General features: G+C 44.2%; 1 protein-coding gene across 6 annotated transcripts in view; it reads right to left on the bottom strand.

Moving 5' to 3' along the window:
- Positions 1-18,707, bottom strand: part of PDZD3 (PDZ domain containing 3) — a 28,003-nt gene extending 9,296 nt beyond the window's left edge. For 2 of the 6 annotated variants that reach the window (XM_033918867.1, XM_033918872.1), the window contains exons 1-5: positions 11,062-11,444; positions 7,042-7,255; positions 4,542-4,678; positions 4,233-4,437; positions 435-631 (exon numbers count right to left, since the gene is read on the bottom strand). In XM_033918867.1, the coding sequence (XP_033774758.1) occupies positions 435-631; positions 4,233-4,437; positions 4,542-4,678; positions 7,042-7,255; positions 11,062-11,412 (1,104 nt within the window). In that variant the 5' untranslated portion in view covers positions 11,413-11,444. Of the gene's footprint in view, positions 1-434; positions 632-4,232; positions 4,438-4,541; positions 4,679-7,041; positions 7,256-11,061; positions 11,445-13,650; positions 13,716-16,610; positions 16,639-18,321 lie in introns of those variants that run through there. The other 4 variants (XM_033918868.1, XM_033918869.1, XM_033918870.1 and 1 more) reach the window with 4 other exon arrangements.
- Between the last annotated feature and the right edge of the window lie 1,268 nt (positions 18,708-19,975).

The raw sequence follows: 19,975 nt of genomic DNA, 5'->3' as shown, positions 1-19,975 counted from the left end.
GAGCTTACAATCTAAACAGGCAAGACAAACAAACAGGGTGTCATGGGGAACAGTTAATCAGCTGGCTGGGTTGGAGGGCAGAGGGGAGTACAGAACAATGAAGCCATTGTGACATCACTGATGAGGCTGGCTCTTATTGGTGGAATGAGGCATTATGACATCACAATCACAGCTCAGCTTCCCAAAGTCTGAAACAGGATGTCATGAATACAGTTAAGGAGAGCAGTTAATCAGCGGGCTGGGTTGGAGGGCAGAGGAGTAGGGTTAAGGATTGAGGCCTATATCAAAAAGGTGGGTTTTCAGTTTGCTTTTAAACAAGGGAAGGGGCTTGACATACAAACTCGGGTAAATTATTCCAGGCATAGGGGGCAGCCTCTTTTCTTGCTGCCCTGGAGTAAGAGAACCAGGTTTTGCGCCTTCTCACCAGTGCTCACCGAGCTGTAGAAGCGGTCTCCATCAGCACCGATGACCAGAAATGTGACCTGGCTCCCACTGGAGCGGATTAGGTTCACAACCTCATTGTGTTCCAGCTCTTCAATGTTCTTTCCATTCACAGCCAACAGCCGATCTCCTTCTTTCATCCCGGCTTTCTCAGCTGGGAGCCCTGACTCCACTTCCCTGAGGAACTGACCTGTCAGAGAGGAAAGATGCAAGCAAAAACCAAAAAAATGACCCCAAAATATCCACAGAGAATAAAATCCAGAAGAAATTAAAAGAAACTCTATGGAATGACGATGTTCCTTAATGGACTTTATTTGAAAATGTCAAAGTTCCAAAGGTACACTAAAATCATCCACATAAAAGTAAAGTAATCCACATAAAAGCCTTAAAGGACCTAGTCCGCTAGGGATGCAGGACCCAACACGGTCCGCGTTTCGACAAAAAGTCTTCTTCAGGGGTCCCTGGGGTCCTATCATGGTGAATACATGGGAAAGCTAAAATGTGGTGATCCAGAAGTGAGATACTGCTTCTTTAGTCCACATATTTTGCAAGTGCAAAAGTACATGGGGGTGAAGCGTGTGTGTGTGATTTTAAACCCTGCATATGGCTAAGGTTACCATATTTAAGGATGAGAAAATCCAGATGCATGCCCCGCCCTGTTCCCCCCTACAGCCCCGCCCCATTCTGCCTCCAGCCCCGCTCTCAAAAAACCTTGTTTCTTTTTTGCTGACCTCCAGGCCACGTCTGTAGGGCCTCCAGCATACGTAGATGCGTGTGACATCATCTGAGCATGCATGTTGAAAGCCCTCTACATGCGGCCGGAGCTTGGGGCTTTCCATAACCCGGACAAACTGCTGGGTTTTGGAAAGTCTGTCTGGAAATCCAGACAGTTCTCTAAAAAGAGGACATGTCCGAGTTTTCTCGGACATATGATAACCCTACATATGGGGAAGGTGGCAATAGTTTTTCCCATACGTACACACCTTTATGTAAGCAAAAACTGAATATCGCCTCTTTGTCTCACAACTCAAAAAACGTAAGCTTTCCATAAGCGGCATATTTTAATATTTTTAAATTTTAACATTTTTAATATTATAGTATTTTGATATTTTAAAAAAAAACTTTGAAAATTTAAAACTTTAAAATTTCAAAATTTAAAATATAAAGTAAATTGTTAATTTTTACCCTAGCCTATCGTATTTTCCTTTCATGTTGCACCTTTTCTATAAAAATTGTAGTTCTTCCCCACTCTCCTATTGTTTGCAGTAGGTCCGTACGTCTTGTGCTTTTAATACTCGAATTGTCTTCCAGTATCCCCTGTTTTTATTTGTTTTTATAACAATATATGTCTTTATGTAACACTGCATTGTAAACCGCTTAGATATTTGATTAAGTGGTTTAAAAATTATTTTAATAAACTTGAAACTTGATAAGCCGCTGTCATATGCCATGGATTACGAAGCTATATATACAATACCCCCCAATTCTATAAATAATAATAATAATTTATTTCTTATATACCGCTATACCATAAGTTCAAAGAAATGTCACCTGAAGTTATCCGCATACACTGACTACATGCACCAATGTACCCGCACATCTTAATCCTAATTGGCACCGATAACTGGCAATAAACACCTCAAAATTGACATTAATTGGAAATTATGCATGCAGCATGCAAGTGTACAGAATATGCGCCGATTTTCGCATTAAGCACAGGAATTTCGGTCTAGTTTCAGCTGGCCTACATGGCTGTGCCTACTGTAAGTTATGCATTGCACAGTGTCGCATAGTGCTATTCACTAAATGGCACGTGTACCTTGTAGAATTACACTAGTTGGGGCTGACTTTTTAGGCTACAGTGGAAGAGAGCAGAACAAGCCTGGTCTTCTAAACCCACTTTAATGGCAACCAATAGTGCAGTACATATCCAACGACCGATCAATCACAAAAACATCTGGCTGGTCCTGGACTCGACACACAACATGTTTCGGCTAAACTGCCTGCATCATAATAGCAAACCAAATATACAAGCCAATTTGTAAGGACAAGAATGCAGAAGGAACGACAAACACCGTGATCCTTCTAGAAGGCTTGTTCTGCTCTCTTCCATTGTATCCTGCTGTTTCCGAGCAGAGGTGTTGGTCTCCATTGTTGTTGCCGTGGCTGACTTTTTAGGCATTAATGTAGTGGGTTGCTAAGAAAGCATTCATATCAGTACATCAAGAGAACGTAGCAACAGGAGTTCAGATCTTGACCTCAGAGTTTAAAATACTGAACTCCCGTTGCTACGTTCTCTTGATGTACTGATATGAATGCTTTCTTAGCAACCCACTACATTAATGTTTATATTGATGTTTAAAACTGAATGAAGATACTCTATACTCGAATTATACAAAGAGGATGACTTTTTAGGCGACAGAGAGAGAAAAAAAACAAAACAAAAACCAATACAACCCTGAATTCAAACAAGATGTCACAGATTACTGGATCCGGCTTCCCTCAACACTCTCATTCGTTCCTTAGTCATTTCTTGTTTTAGACTATCCCTTTTTAAGGGATCACCAAGAAAGAGATTAGACGTCAGCAAATTATCCAAAACACAGCTGTTAAAATTATTTACAACGCTAAAACATTCGATCATGTTACTCCCCTTTTGATTAGAGCTCACTGGCTTCCGATCGAACACCGCATTTCTTACAAAATCATGTTGTTGACGTTCAAAACTAGACAATCAAGGCTCGCAGAATTTATTAATAGATATGTTATATCCTACTCCATTAGCCGCACTCTAAGATCAACCAATCAAAACTTACTCGCAATCCCATCTTTAAGTCATGGCAACTTCATGAGAAATAACATCTTCTCGGTGACCGCCCCATCGCTTTGGAATTCAGCCACAAATTTTTTACGTGATATTACTACCTTAGATAACTTTAAATCTAGTTTGAAAACTATGCTATTCAAAGATGCATTTGCAATGTAATCGTCCTTTTAAGGATATTTCAATTTTTTAAAATCTTTTCAGTACCCAGTATCCTTTACCGGGTTTTAATTTTAATTTACTGTTTCCCCACCCTCTCGTATTCCCCTATTTTTGTTCCTTCCTATCAACGATTGTAGCTCTTTCCTTTCCTCATGTGCCCATTTCTTTAATTAGGGTTAGTCACATTAGTCTGGAAAGTTTGACTCTTGATGTTTCTATGATGTAATGTATCTGATGTTTATTTGTTCCCTGCACCCTACAGATTTTATTATGTAAAGCCGCTTTGATTACAGAAAAGGCGGGATAACAAATTTTAATAAACTTGAAACCTGATGTGTAACATCCTTAGAGCACCCCTTCCCTTTCCCTGCACCTCTTTAATTTTCCCGGCGTGAGCAGCATCGCAAACTTGCTGCCCGCATCAGTGTCAACTCTCTCTCTTTGATGTCACTTCCTAGTTGTGGGACCTGGAAGGGGAAGTCAGAAAGGAGCAGGGGGAGGGGGTTAGAGAAGAGGAGGGGTGATGGCGCCCCCCACCGAGAAGGCACCTGGGACAGACCACCCCCTCCTTACTATGCCACTCATACCAGCTACTGTCCTGAGCGAAAGCTTCCTGTGCTCCCTTGCAGGCCTCAGAATTATGATTTATTGAACCATTTTCTATGCCACTTAATTTGGAAAACCAAGTCAAAGAAGGGAAAGAACTACAATTAAAATCAACAAGAAAGTCACACTCAAGCAAGGTCTCAGACAGAAAAACCTAATGGTTACATTTTTGCAGAGTTATCACACATGGTCTTCTTACCCTCCAACTGCATGTCATTTTTCTCTTGACGCAGCAGAAATCCATAGCCATACAGCCCCTTCACCAGATGCATCTTCCTGGCCTGGTACGGTAGCATTCGGGGCTCAGCCATAGCAGCAGTGATTGGTATTCTCCTTTCCTCATAAAATGCCTCCGATTCGGGGTCCACCACGAGCATAGTCACCTTGTCGCCACTTCCCTGCAGCTAATACAAAACCCAGGAAAGTAAGAGCCCTGCGGGGCTTACGGAAGCCCTGAATCACGGTCTCCGCTGGAGCTCGGGCCCGACCCAACACACGGTATCGGTACCTTTCTCATTAGCTGAGGCATGCTGTATTTCCGCACGCTGGCACCATTCACCTCCAGAAGTCGGGCTCCTGAAGGCACCCCCACATTGTCCGCTGGGCCCTCGTTGATTAAAGAGAGATAAAAAGCACCCGTCCTACCTAGGAGAGAGAAAGAGGGGAACACGTGTGAGTGCCCAAAAATTCAGAAGGTGTGCCAGAAGAGAGGATTGGAGGCTGCGGAAAAGTTAGGAGAAAACAGGCGAGGCTAGCTGGAGCGGATGGAGGCAGAGCGATCCAGATATTGGGCAAATCCCAGTAGACGATGCTGTGAATAAGTACAGAGGGCCTGATTCTATAAATAGCACCTGAAACATAGGTGCTGAGGAATGCAGTGCATAGCACATGGCAATCTTCAGGGACGCCATTTATAGAATCGCGCCTAGCGGTATCTAAAGTAGATTTAGTTTAGTTATTCAATTTTCTATACTGTGCTCCCCAGGGAGATCAGAACGGTTTACATGAATTTATTCAAAATGTAGTAAAAGTGAGCCAAGTATAGGACAATCAAACCATTGTGACATCACTGCTGAGGTTGGCTCTTAGGCATTGGTGGAATGAGGCATTATGATGTCACAATGCCAGCTCTGGTTATCAGAAGCTGAACCTTTTCACACTATTTATTCATTCAATATTCTATACCATTGTCCCAGTGGGCTCACAATCTATCTAATGTACCTGAGGCAATGGGGGGGAGGGGGATTAAGTGACTTGCCCAAGGTCACAAGGAGAAGCATGGGTTTGAACCCACAAACTCAGGGTGCTGAGGCTGTAGCTTTAACCACTGTGCCACACACTCCCCAGTACCAGCTACCAGTTGGCACCTTAACCTTAGGTGAACCTTGTTTATGTCAAGGTTTTTTTGACCTAAATACTAGCATATAAGTCCACTTTAGGCACCTACATGCAAAACACCCCCACAATCCACGCCTACTTTGTAGTAGGCACCTTGGATTAGGTGCCTACCTGAAAGTGGAAGGCACCCACCAAGTTAGATACCTACCACCCAATTCATTTTAATTTAAGTCAGTTATGAGGTGCTAATCGCTTGTTATAGGCACCGATTAAGCTTTATACTCTGCATATGTTAATTTAGGATGAGCAATCTGTATTATATGTACATCAACTATATATTAAATTATTGTATTATATCTTGATCTTATATTGTGCCATTACCGCAGCAGTTCAAGATGGATCACATAATCAAGAAGCCAGACCATAACGTCCAGGAGTTATAAAAAAGATTAAAGCTAAACATGAGCAAAGCTCTTTCAGGACTATGGCCTGTGTCTCTAGAGCCTCCTATGGCTCCCCCTTCAATCACTCCCATTGATAAGCACATAAGGGAAACAGAATCTAAATGAATGTGCACCGCACATTATAAGTGCATCAACTTGTAACCCACCTTTACTATTTTTATGCAGTGGCGTAGTGAGGGTGAGAGGTGCCCCTTTCCCCCGCCCTCGTCTCTGCCCCCTCTCCTTCCCTAATCCCCTCCCCCGCTGCGCATGCGCTCCCTCCCCTTCCTTGCCACGAGTAACAACTTCAAGGTACTCCTCACAACCCCGGTGACTCTCCCTCCGACGCCACTTCCTATGCGCAGCAACCGGAAGCGACATCAACGGGAGAGCCGACGTGGTCGCGAGGAGCACGTTGAAGTTGTTGCTCGCCGCAGTGAACAACTAGAGGTCGGGGGAAGGGAAGAGGGGCGGCATGCGCATGGTGAGGGGAGGAGCGGGAAGGGGCAGAGAGGAGGAGGGATGCCAGCTCCCCCACCAACATGGTGCCCAGTGCAGAGAGCCCCCTCGTCCCCCCCCTACTATGCCACTCTTTTTATGCATGTTAACCTGTAACCCTTTCTGGGTTTGTTTGGGAGAACGGGATATGTTAGGGCTCTAGAGTGGCTTGGCACACCGACCTAGGTGCCAAACTTTAAGTGTCTTTTATAGAATCGGGTTCAGTCAGTGGTGTAATATGGTGGGTGGGGAGGGCATTCTGCCCCGGGCGCCATCTTGGTGAGGGTGCAGACACCCATCTGCCTCCCCCCCCCGCACCACTTCCCTTCCCCCGTACCTCTGTAACGTTCCTGGCGTGAGCAGCAACCCCCAAACTGCTGTCGCGCCAGCACTGGCTCGTCCTCTGATGTCACTTCCTGGACCCGAGCCTAGGAAATGATGGCAGAGGAAGAGCCGATGCTTGCGCGACGACAGGTTTGGGGTTGCCGATTGCGCTAGGAACGTTACAGAGGTACGGGGGAAGGGAAGCGGGGCATGTACGGCAGGAGGGGGCGGGGAAGGAGCATACGGACCATGCCACTGGTCAGAGTCTTTGAGTCTTGACTGGCAAACAGGGTATAGCTGTGTGAGGAAATTCACAGTGTAAAAGTCCTGGGTGGTAGGGCACTGCCATGAGGAAATTCATATTGTTGGGAAATAATAATTATTATTTTTTTAATCTTTACCAACCTTCAGGGGCGAAGACACTGAAGCCAAAGCCGAGTGCTGGGTGGAGCTTGTCCTTTTGGATGTGACAGAGTCTTGGCTTGGCAACAGGTGCACACCGCTGAGATGGCAGCAGCTCTGCTACGTTCTTGTTCAGGGCTGTAACACTCTCATAGGTAGCCTCATCTAGCACTGTAACCAAAACGCGATTCCCGCTCTCCTGAATCTTTTGCACCACCTATGGGGAAATGGCAGCAGGCAGGAGAAGTGGGGAATGAGCCAGTATCAAGGAAGGGGCAGTGGGCAATCACACGTATGGGAGGCAATTGCATCTGGAAAGGGAAGGTGAAGGCATAATGATCTGTCTCAAGAAGTTTGAATTTATTAATTAGCGCAACAGAGAGAAAAAAACCCAGCAATCCTAGACTTACAAAGAGCGTTCCGTAATTTATCTACCTGAGTAGGAAAGAAAATTTTTTTTAAAAAATATATATGGTTTTATTTTCCACTATAGTCCCCTGATAGCTCCATACACGTCATCCGCTTTTCTTGCAATGATTTTAACCCCTTTGAAAATAATTATTCTATTTGACCTTCAAACCAGGACATCACTGCTTCCTTGATGTCTTCATCGCTTGAAAACTGCTGTCGAAAAGGAGGAGGAGTCAAGATGGCGGACGGCTCTTGACGGCATTCTGAATGCTCTCAATACTTCTTCGGTGCCGGCTTACCTTTTTTATATTGGAATTACCAGATTATTAACTGTTTCACTGATGCCAAATTCCAAGAGGAAGGGAATGGTGAGAGCTGCGATGTCTCCGGCTCTTTTATCTTCCCCAATTCAATATATGCTTCTGCAGATCTTTGAGCGGCAGATGGCCATCAACCCTCGGCCGGAAAATCGGGGGCCAGATTCTGCTATAGTCGAGCTTGACTCTATGGAGCAGAACATCTCACTGTAGACTCTCTGGAGCAGAACATCTCACTGTCACTCCCAATGATCTCAGTGTCTCCTTGTCCAGCTGAGGTGTGGAGTTTTGAGACAAACTCTGGGAGAGAGGCGGAGGAGACCCTGGAGTTTGACCTAGGTAGAGCTTCACTCGTGAAAGCACTGCATGGCCAGAAGAACACTGAAGGGGCTAGAGAGCCGACAGCAGCACTTGCAGTTACTCCGGAGACACTTTTTGGGGGCCATAATGAAGCTAGATTTGATGGTGGGGAAAATAGCTCAGGACATGGTAGCCAAAGTTGATGCGACAAGACTGTATGGAAAAGATTCAATTAGAAATTAGTACTCTGACAGACTCAATTTCAGAAGTTATTAAAGACCAGAACTTTATCTCACGAAAGCTCGAGCAAATAGAGAACTTTAATAGATGATTAAATCTCAGTGTTAAATTGTCCAAAAATGAGGGCTATGTCTCCAGTTGAAGTTTTAAAGAAATTTCTACTAGAAAATTTGAATTTTCCTCAGGAAAGTATTCCACCTATAAATAAAGCCTATTATTTATCGGTTGCTAAAGATAAAAATTTAGGGACAGGGGATATACCTTTAACTGAAAATGGAACTATTGAGGAAAATTTAAAGGATCTTACAGCAATTCCTGAAGATTCCCTTTCTTAAGTTAAGGAGCGAGCTACTTTGATAGTGAATTTTGTATTTGAACAAGACCTCACTTCGGTTATGAGAATTTACTTCAAAAAGGGTGTAACTCCTTTTTGTGGACAGAATATGGATATATCCGGATGTGACAAAATGAACTCAGGAGAGACGGAGAGAAACTAAACTAAAGCTTAACTTTGTATACCGAGTCATCATTCTGAGAAGGCTCGACTCGGTTTACAGCAATTAAATAAACAGGGAATGATTTACAAATGATAAATAGAAGATAACAGCAAAATTTCAAAATAATTAATTTTCAAAATGTTTGGCAAATAGAGTAGTTTTTAAAGATTTATGGAAAAATTGAAACGAACTGGAACTCCTAAAAAAAAAAAAAGGGAGAGATCATTCCAGAGTTGAGAGAATTTAAAGACCAAAGATTGACTGAAGATCTTGACTCCTTTAATCCCTTTTTTAGAAGGGTTCAAATTATTGGATACTTCTTGCAAAGGAGAATCAGTAAGCGTTCCAAAATAAAGAGAATTTGTTATAATGAAAGAGGAAACAAGAAAATTAGGAGCCACCTTTTTGCTTGTGTATCCTTGTAAATGCGTAGTAAGATATTTGGGTTTGAGATATGTGTTTTTTCTCCCTGATCATCTAAGATCTTTTTTGGACCTTAAGAAGTTAACCAGTGGAGTGAGATGAAGCAAAAAATACTGAAGGCTGAGGTTTAGCCATTTTTTGAATTGTATAATGTGAAAAGTCTCCCTATAATTTCTATCTCCTTCCTCCTATTCAATATAGTGGTCTATGGAAGACACCAAATCCAATATTTTATTTGCTGAATTTTATATTTTCTGTTTTGAATTTTTCAAGTTTGGTATTGCCTCTGTATTTCTAGAATGAGTGTTGTAACTTGTAATGATTTGATAAATGAATTTTAAAAAAACAACAAAAAACTGCTGTCCAAGGAGAGAGTTCTTCAAAACTCAGAACAGGAAATAATCCAAGGGAGCCAGGTTGGGACTGTAGGGTGGATGGTTCAGTTGCTGAAACCCACCTTCTTGGATAGCAGCCTGTGATTGACATGACATGTGCACATTGTTGTGAGGAAGCAGTACGCCTGCTGTCAGTTTTCACCTTGATTAACTCCTGCAAAACAATCATTGTGTTGATGTGACTCTCCCCAGTTATGCTTGTCTTGTGTGGCATGAACTCCAGAAGCAAAAGTCCTTCAACATCTCAGAAAACAGGGGCAGTCTTTCTCACTAAGTTTTCATTAAGTTTATTTTGGATTTTTTTTTTTTTTTTTTTTTTATAGAGATTCACAATCCAAAATTTTACTCCTCCTCCTTCACTCCTTGACTTTAACAGATCCAATTAGTCTGAAAAAGGAAGTGGCAGGATGGGTAGGGTCAATGGAAAAGAGAATGGAGATGGGATAGTTGGTGGAAAGATAAGGAGAGGACCTAGAGCAGAGGAATACGCCATGACTTTGCCTGCAGATTTTTCTGTCTTGAACCTTTCGGGGGAGGGGGATAACTTGTGCTTCCACTGCATTGACTCCATTTTGGACTCAGGATTTCCATTTTGGATCAAGTCTCATTTCCAGTTACCAAACATTGAAAAAAATTCACTTTGTCTTCATGGAGTATCTCCAAGTTCTCCTGACAGCAGTGGAGCATCGTGGCCCTCTGACACGGCATGACATGTTCATTAATTATTTTCCAAACTCTACCTGCCCAAGATGCCCATTTCTTCAGCTATTCAGGAAACCTTACTTCATCTGTCTGACAAAATTAAATCCTCGACTTTCATGCACATTTCTGTGGAAGTTGCTTCCCTAGGCTGTCCAATGTGAGGGTCATCTTCAATAGACTCTCCACCCCAATTAAACTGTTTTCTCCAAAATTTTACTTTGTAGGATGATGGGGCAAACTTATCATAAACTGCAGTCACATGTTCATGGATCTCCTTTGGTTTTTTTCCCTTCTCTTGTGAGAAATTTTATCACTGAACGGTGCTCCAAATCTAGCAATATCTTACTTGATTCACAAAAGGACTCTCCTGACATCCTGTTTCTTGGAATGTTAGACTCACACTGAACTTCAGCTGTGCATGAGTAGTGTGACCCTATGGCTCCAGAAAAAAAGGGGACGGATTGAGACATCCGGGTTTTACTTCCATTGAACGCAATGGAAGTAAGGAGAACAGATTGAGACATCTTGGTTGCGGTCAATGGAAGTAAAACCCGGATGTCTCAATCCGTCCCCTTTTTTCTGGAGCCATAGGGTCACACTCCATGAGTAACCTTGAGATGTCATAACATGCACAGACTTGTTTCAACACACTTGCTACTTTCTTTCATACTCAGGTAAATTATGGAAAGCCCCTCTTAGCTCCGGTCCTGCACTTCCCCAGCTACATTCTGTGCTTACCCGGATATATTCCATGCTCTCCACACATTCCCCATTCACTTCCAACAGGCGGTCGCCATTCTTCAGCCTGCTCTGCTCAGCTGGGCTACCAATCTCCAAACGACGCAGAATGAGTCCCTTCTTTCCCAGTTCCTGCTGCAGTGTGAAACCAAATGTCCCACCGCCATTCTTTGTCAGCAAGCAGAAGCGGGCATTCAGCAGACTGCCCAGGTCTAGGAAGGAGAAAGGCAGTGTTGTCAGGATGGCCATAGCAGGGGAAGGGATATAGCGTGACCGTGTGCACTCATACTGGGTTATCAAACATAAGAACATAAGAATTGCCACTGCTGAGTCAGACCAGTGGTCCATCATGCCCAGCAGTCAGCTCACGCAGCAGCCCTCTGGTCTAAGACCAGCCCTACCAGCGCACGTTCTTATTCAGCAGAAACTTGTCTAACTTTGTCATGAATCCTTGGAGGGTGTTTTCCCTTATAACAGCCTCTGGAAGAGCGTTCCAGCTTTCTACCACTCTCTGGGTGAAGAAGAACTTCCTTACGTTTGTACGGAATCTATCCCCTTTCAACTTTAGAGAGTGCCCTCTTGTTCTCCCTACCTTGGAGAGGGTGAACAACCTGTCCTTATCTACTAAGTCTATCCCCTTCAGTACCTTGAATGTTTCGATCATGTCCCCTCTCAATCTCCTCTGTTCGAGAGAGAAGAGGCCCAGTTTCTCTAATCTTTCGCTGTACGGCAGCTCCTCCAGCCCCTTAACCATCTTAGTCGCTCTTCGCTGGACCCTTTCGAGTAGTACTATGTCCTTCTTCATGTACGGCGACCAGTGCTGGACGCAGTACTCCAGGTGAGGGCGTACCATGGCCCAGTACAGTGGCATGATAACCTTCTCTGATCTGTTCGTGATCCCCTTCTTTATCATTCCTAGCATTCTGTTTGCCATTTTTGTTGCTGCCGCTGCCGCACATTATGTGGACGGCTTCATCGACTTGTGGTGATGCAGAGGTTTTTGTACACCAAAATCCAATTCCAAAAGTAGTTATAGCTTCAAAACTCTTGCTCCCTGCTATTGCCCTATTGCACAAATACCGTACTCATCAGGCCTTCACACTTATATAAGGGAAAAGAGAAGGAAGGGAATGGGCTTTGCTATACTTAGGGTTACCAGACGTCTGGGGAAACCCAGAGAAGTCCTTTTTTTCCAAGTTTATTTAAAACTTGTTGATCCGCTTATCAGACTTCTAAGCAGAGTACATAAATTTAAAATTGTGGGATTATATAAAATCTTCTAACAAACATACTAAGACAAAAAAAAAAAATCAAACAAACATACGGAAGCAATTGTGGAGAAAGGGGAAGAACTACATGTGTTATAGAACAGCAAGACAATGAGGGTTAGCACCCTCCAGGGATTCAAGACCAAGCTCGACAAGTTCCTGCTGAACCGGAATGTACGCAGGTAGGGCTAGTCTCATGGCGCTGGTCTTTGACCAGAGGGCCGCCGTGTGAGCGGACCACTGGTCTGACCCAGCAGCGGCAATTCTTATGTTATGTTATGTTAAGAAAGGATTTCCCATCTGCAAAAAGGACTTTGAAAAGAAGAGATTTTTGATCAAAGGCGTCCTTGAGCAGGATGATTATAAATCAGAGGACTATCCGGGCTCCTGGACGGACTTTCCAAAACCCAGCAGTTTGTCTGGGTTTTGGAGGGCATCTGAGCCTGCGTGCCTGACTTCACACACATCTGCACATGCCCCAGGCCCTCCAGATGTGGATGGAGCTTCTCGGGGAAGAATAGAGGAGGTTTTGGGGGGCAGGGCTGGTGCAGAACGGGACAGATCCAAAGGTGAAACTGGGTGGGGGGTGAGGCAGAATGGGGTGGGCCAGAAGTAGAACCGGGCGGGGCCAGGTGTCCGGGTTTTTGTGGCCCAAAAAATGGTAACCCTAGCTATACTGCATTTCTGTGGTTACAATCAAAGCGATTTACATATTATATACTGGTATTTATTTTGTACCTTGGCAATGGAGGATTACTTGACTTGCCCAGAGTCACAAGGAGAAACAGTAGGAACTGAGTACGGTTCCCCTGGATCTCAGGCCTGCACTAGCCATTAGGCTACACCTTCCCTCCGCTCACATGACATAAGCTTGAACTGGCACAAATTTAACTCATGGGCAGTAGAAATGATGGACAAGTACAGTATTCACCTCCAAACATTTCTATCTGTTCAGGCTCCCCTCCTACCACTGTAACCTTGTCCTGTGGTTTCTTAACTCCTTCCTCCCCCTTTAAGCTCAGCTCTCAATCTATCCTTAAAGAGATTGGCCACTGGGCTAAGGTTAACCTAACTGGATGGGTCAATTAATCTTAACTGCTTTCATCTACTGTTATATTAATATGGCCCCTGTCCCCTTCCTTCCCTCTCTCCTCTGCCCACATCCTTTTGTCATGCTTCCCTCATCCTTGTGTGCGTTATCCTTCTGCTCATTCCTCTCATTTTCGTGACACCCCCTCCCCCACATGCCCCACTCTGTGACCCTTCAACTCCTTTCCACGTTCGTAAGAGTTACATGCATCACCACAGCAAGAAAGGCTACCGGCATCATCAGTCAGGGACAGTGCAGGGTTGTCAATTCCTTGCTTTGGATCAAACTCAAATTTCCTGAAACAAAGAGAGTTTAGTCTTAAGAATTACAGCATATAATCAGGCCCAGTACAAAAGCGACTCCCAATTCTGCTCCCTGGCCAGTGTAACATGCAGGACCAGAGAGTTTGCAAGTGGTACTTGAGTAACATACGTAATCCAGGCTATCAGATAAAGACAGTAGTTATTTTCTGCCTGCCAGTTTGAAAACCTAGAACCTTGCAGAACCCGCTTCCGTTTTCCCATTCCAGCTGCAGTAGTAGGTGAACTCCTCCTCCCATTAAAAAAAAATATATATATATATATATATAAAATTAGCACTGGATAAGGACCAATGCTTTCTCTTCTCCAAGGTTCCTGCTGGCATTAGATTAGCTCAGTTTATTACCCTTGTCTTCTCTCTATGAAAATCTTTCCTATTCTATGACCCAGAAGGAACTATGGCCAATTATTTTGTTAATTGCAGAAGAAGAGGGTTTGTGCTCCTATGGCTCTGCTATAGAGGGCTCAAAACTGCTGTTTATCCACATGGAATGTCCCTTTCTTTGCCTCCAATTGAAAAGCTGCTGCAGCTTCAAGGACACTGAATCCTATTCTGCTAAGTAGTAGGGTTGCCAGATTTTCAAATCAGAAAATCCGGACCCCTAGACAAGCCCCCAGGCCCGCCCAGTTCTGCCCATCCCCACTCTGTAATCTCCTAATCCCACCCCCATTCCCGCCCCTCCTCCCCCTGCTCCTGTCAGGTAAAAGAAGTCCGCGCACGCCCGCCTTCCTCCCTGCCTGACGTGATTTGAGGAGGCTTTTCAAAACTCAGACAAAATGCCGGGTTTTGAAAAGCTGTCCAGACCCCCCGGAAATGTCCTCAAATGTCCAGGGAAATCCAGACGTCTGGTAACCCCACTAAGTAGTCAATGCCATGAAGGGGGGAGGGTGTGGAAACAGCAACCTGTTCTCCTTTCCCTGGCTCCAGCAAGAGCTGCCACCACTGGGGTTGGGTCAAGGTGTATCTTGCACCTACCTTGCTAGGGGTACCAGATTTTGCCTAAAAAAAAAAAAAAAGAGGGTGGGTGGCCCCGCCTCATTCCACCTCCCAACTCCAGCCCCACAGAAACCTCGTCTTTTTGGGTCCACATCTGGAGGGCATCTGCGCAACCCTACATTCAATTCAGGTAAATCAGTATCACAGTTAGGTCATAGTTACAAATACATTGCTACAAGTTTAAATAGGTCATCGTTAGCTCATCATTATGTCCCAGGAGTTGCATTAGTTTAGAAATGGACTTTTTTACAATTACCATTTCAGTTATGTGCTGCCTTTAGTGAGAATAGGGGCTATAGGATCATTGAGAACAAGCTTGTCAGAATCCCTAAGCAAAATGGTGCCCTAGGCCCAGGGTTTTGGAAAGCCTCAGCTTGGGGCCATGTCTGGGAGGGGGGGGGGGGGCGCCTCCAAGCATGTGCGGATGTGATGCGATGACGTTGCATGCATACACCAACCTTATTGTGTTGCATCTGCGCATGCTCAGAGGCCCTCCAGACGCAGCCCTGAGCTCAGGGAAGACGATGAAGGTTTGTGTGAGAACGGGGTGACTGGTGGCGGGCCACCCATCTTTTTTTAACTAACCCTACCTAGTCCCACCTTCCCTTTCTAGGCTTAAAAACCGACTTAATTGTGTAATAGGTCACTCTTTGGCTCAATGCGGTCCCACATCTTGCTTACCTCAATCACCTCAATCTGTGTTATCAATATTCTAAAGCAGGCTAGTCCAACCTTTTTATATCAGGGACCATTTTGTAACATTTTGAAGAACGGGTGTTGAGCAATTTCATTGGGTAAATTGTATGATATATTGATGAAATTTACACATGTGTGTTTTATGGCCGTTTGTAATGCTTACTGTGAATGTGGTATTTTAACCCTCCTAGTAAAAGGGGGCATATAACTAAATAAACCAGGGATAAGGAACTCCGGTCCTCGAGAGCCGTATTCCAGTCGGGTTTTCAGGATTTCCCAAATGAATATGCATGAGATCTGTTTGTTTGCATATTCATTGGGGAAATCCTGAAAACCTGGCTGGAATATGGCTCTCGAGGACCGGAGTTCCCTACCCCTGAAATAAACCATCCGGAGGGCAAAGCAAGCACTATTGTATTTTGCTGCCTGTTTTGTCAAATAGTGATTAAAAAAACCAAAGGTATGTTGTCCCCTCCTCAGTTAGAACCCCCCAAGCCCCCCCACAACACCGGCGCGATCTGTATTCAGTAAAATGGGGGGGGTTCCCCCCCACACCCCCTGTCGGAGCCCCTTAAAACACTGTTTTTCTTCGGCGTGGGCTTTGGGCGCGCCTTTGTCGGCGCGCACTTTTGACATGTCACCCTCTATCACTGTTGATGGATTATTTGAAAACAGCCCCCCCCCCTTCCTGCAGGTGAATAGGTGTTAATGGTTCTTTGATTTTACATGCCTGTCAGCATCTGTTGCTTCACCCGAGGTGACAATTTGTTTGCCTAATGGTTAAGGTGTCCCTTATAGCAGTCCATCAGCCCAAGGCCCCCTTTCTTAAAGAACTGACCCCCCCCCTCCCCAAGACATTAAAACCATCCATAGTAGATGAATGGTTAAAGAAGCAGTTTGCAAATCAGGGAAGCAAAGGTTCAAATCCTCATGTCTCCCACTAACACTCTTTGTAACCTTTTGGTAAGTTACTTTATTCAGCATCACCTTGGTACTTTGGCAGGAAAATAACCTGTGTCTGTACTATGCTTTCAGCTCAGATTTGGAAAAGGCAGATAGTACATATGAAATCCAAATTCAAAGGCAGTGGAGCTCTTTCTGACTCCTCCCTTGAGACATTAAAGCTGCCTTTGATTTAAGAATTTCCTCAAGATTACCGTCAGCAGCCCTGGACTTACTGTGCTAACTCCTTGGCATCTTCAGACCCTGGAAAGGAAGGAGAAAGGCCTTAAACCAGAGTAAGCCCTGCCTCCCCTACACCCCTCAGAACACAGTTTCCTTACTACAACAGAGTCCATTTCACCTGAGAGGACTGACAATTTAAGACCTCCTCTTTTAGGCTCCCCCATCCACCTTAGTGTTAAATCATATCCCTCCATATACCTGAAGAAAGCCAACAAGATTCTTCAGTATTAAACCCTGTAACTAGACAGAGACCTTTCAGTGTTAAATTCCCCCAAACTCCATCGCAGGTGCCAGCTCTGTGAATGCAATGGGTTCTTTCGTTCCCCGCCCTCACCCCCTCCAGTATTCAGCAAACTCCTGTTCAGGAAGGAGTAACAGTCACAATAGAGAATTTTCCCATCCCCGCAGGAACTCATTTTCCCGTCCTGGCGAGTTCTTTTCCTGTCCCTGCCCCATTCCTGCAAGCTCGATCGTCATCTGCACAAGCCTCAAAAACTTTAAACTCATAAGTAGCAACATTCTAGAGCTCAGATTGTGATGTCATAATGCCTCATTCCACCAATGCCTAAGCTCTGTTCTCATCTGCTCAAGCCTTAAACACTTTAAAATCATAAGTAGCAACATTCTAGAGCTCGGATTGTGATGTCATAATGCCTCATTCCACCAATGCCTAAGCTCCGTCCTCATCTGCACAAGCCTCAAACACTTTAAAATCATAAGTAGCAACATTCTAGAGCTCAGATTGTGATGTCATAATGCCTCATTCCACCAATGCCTAAGCTCTGTCCTCATCTGCACAAGCCTCAAAAACTTTAAACTCATAAGTAGCAACATTCTAGAGCTCAGATTGTGATGTCATAATGCCTCATTCCACCAATGCCTAAGCTCTGTTCTCATCTGCTCAAGCCTTAAACACTTTAAAATCACAAGTAGCAAGAAACATTCTAGAGCTCATATTGTGACATCATAATGCCTCATTCCACCAATGCCTAAGCTCCATCACCATCTGCACAAGCCTCAAACACTTTAAAATCATAAGTAGCAACATTCTAGAGCTCAGATTGTGATGTCATAATGCCTCATTCCACCAATGCCTAAGCTCTGTTCTCATCTGCTCAAGCCTTAAACACTTTAAAATCACAAGTAGCAAGAAACATTCTAGAGCTCATATTGTGATATCATAATGCCTCATTCCACCAATGCCTAAGCTCCGTCACCATCTGCACAAGCCTCAAACACTTTAAAATCATAAGTGTCCGAGGCTTGTGCCATTAAGGCAGAGCTTACAGGAATGGAGCAGGAACAGCGAGAGCGAGAAAACTCACAGGGGACGGGGAAATTGCGTTCCTGTGGGGACAGGGTCAAAATTGTCCCCATGTCATTCTCTAAATCACAATCACTTTTAGAAGCTGGCTCCCATGTACACCAGTAAAATAGAAATCCCTGTGTTTAAAGCCCCCCTCCCCTTGACCAGAAAAGAGAGTGCTATACCCACCATGTCTCTCCCCACACTACTTAGAGGAATCCTTTCCTACCAATCCCTAAATACCAAAGAAAGAGGAGCACCTCCATGTTAACTCCCCCATATGCAAACAAGAGGGACCTTACTGCTCATTTCTATGCACCAGAGAGAGGCTCTGGGGTCCATGTTAATTCCTCCATACCCTGGTGAGAGATTCCTTACTTATCTACTATTTGATCTACCTGTCTCTGGCTTTGTACCTTCATTTTTCTTCATTGCAGCTCTTTTCTGTCTTGCGTCTTAGTTGGGAGCAAAGTGCAAGGTGATATTATATTAAGAATCCTTTGGTCTATAAGGCTGGGAGAGAGTTTAATGTTTAAACAGTGCTGGAGCCTCTCTCATTATCTTTTCAGCAGCTCAAACTGCAAATTAAATCAGCTCCCTGGAAAGGGGGAAGCACCCATCTCTCACCTGCCGTCCAATACCAGACTTGCAGCCATTTATCTGTAGGGAGGTAACAGCAGGAGTCAGGAATCCCAGAGGAGCCTCACACATCACAGCCGGAAATCATTTTCTTCCTTCTCACTGTAGCCCTGGCCTAGTCCAAAAAGAAGGTGCCCAATAAGCCCTCACTGTCTGTGGCCTGAACTTGCAATGACTGCCCTGAGGTAAAGGTCATCACAGTTAGGGAGCCAGATCAAGGTCTTTTTAACTCTGTCGGATAGCTAAGTTTAATGAAACGGGGCTATTAAACTGATCTGCTCATAATCTGGGTGATCCTAAGGGCGGTATGGGGAAGGCAGTTGGCTAAGGTTAATTTTCAACATTAGTTGGTGAAATGTGGGCATAGGGACCAGTTAGCTTAAAAAATAACCATGCTCTCCCTGCGTCCAGAGTCAGCAATCCTGCTGCTTCCTCTCAACCAAAGTTAAAAAGAAAACCCCCCACAACTTTACTCTATATCAGTCCAGTATCCTCTGGTTAGAGTTACCACATGGCTCCAGAAAAAGGATGACGGTTTGAGACATCCAGGTTTTATTTCCAATGAAAGCAACGGAAGTAAAACCCGAATGTCTCAATCCATCCTCCTTTTTCTGGAGCCATATGGTAACCCTACCTCTGGTACTAGGCCAGGGGTGCTCTTCCTCTTGCCCTTAGCAGCCCCACCCATCCCATCTCACAGTAACTCTAACCAAAGCATTGTGGTTCTTGTAGTTCCCAATTCTACCCATTGAAAGCAGAGCTGCAGATTCCATAATGAGGAGGAAAAGATGAAGGTGTTTACTGGGGGAAGAGGGAGTTGTAAGCTTTTCTCCAACAGTTTATTTTCAAAAACCCCTAACCACCCAATTTAGACCCAGATGCTCAAAATCTAACACCATATCACATTCAATCCTCTACAAATATATAAGCCAATGGCCTTAGATATTCGACTTCAGCGGTTATCCTCAGACCTGCTGTTTACGTTGATGAATCAATATAGCCAGCCTCATCTCAAATAATTGTAAATAGTTTCTTTAGAACCCAGACCAATGCTTAAGATGAGCGCTATTTTATAATTTTGATACTAGACTGAAATTCTAGAGAAACTAAAATTATATGAGAAAAATCAATTCTGAGATAACAAGAGACCGATGATGAGGCTAACTATGCTGACTCATGAACGTAAGCAGCAGTTCTGAGGATAGTGGCTGCGGTTGAATATCTAAGGCCGTTGACATATATTTGTGGGGGATTGAATGTGATACTGTATTATATTAACTTTGCTGTGCCTGTTTGCATTTGATATTCAAAATCTAACACCAGCATTAGGAGCAATTAGCACTAGAACTGCACGCATGTTAATGCGCGCAGAATGCACAAAACCCGCCCGTTAATGTGTGTGGAATCTCATAA

The sequence above is a fragment of the Geotrypetes seraphini genome, chromosome 13 (genome assembly GCF_902459505.1).
Source record: "Geotrypetes seraphini chromosome 13, aGeoSer1.1, whole genome shotgun sequence".
NCBI lineage: Eukaryota > Metazoa > Chordata > Amphibia > Gymnophiona > Dermophiidae > Geotrypetes > Geotrypetes seraphini.
Note: the sequence above shows the minus strand (reverse complement) of the source record. Positions and strands in the feature narration are given on the sequence as shown.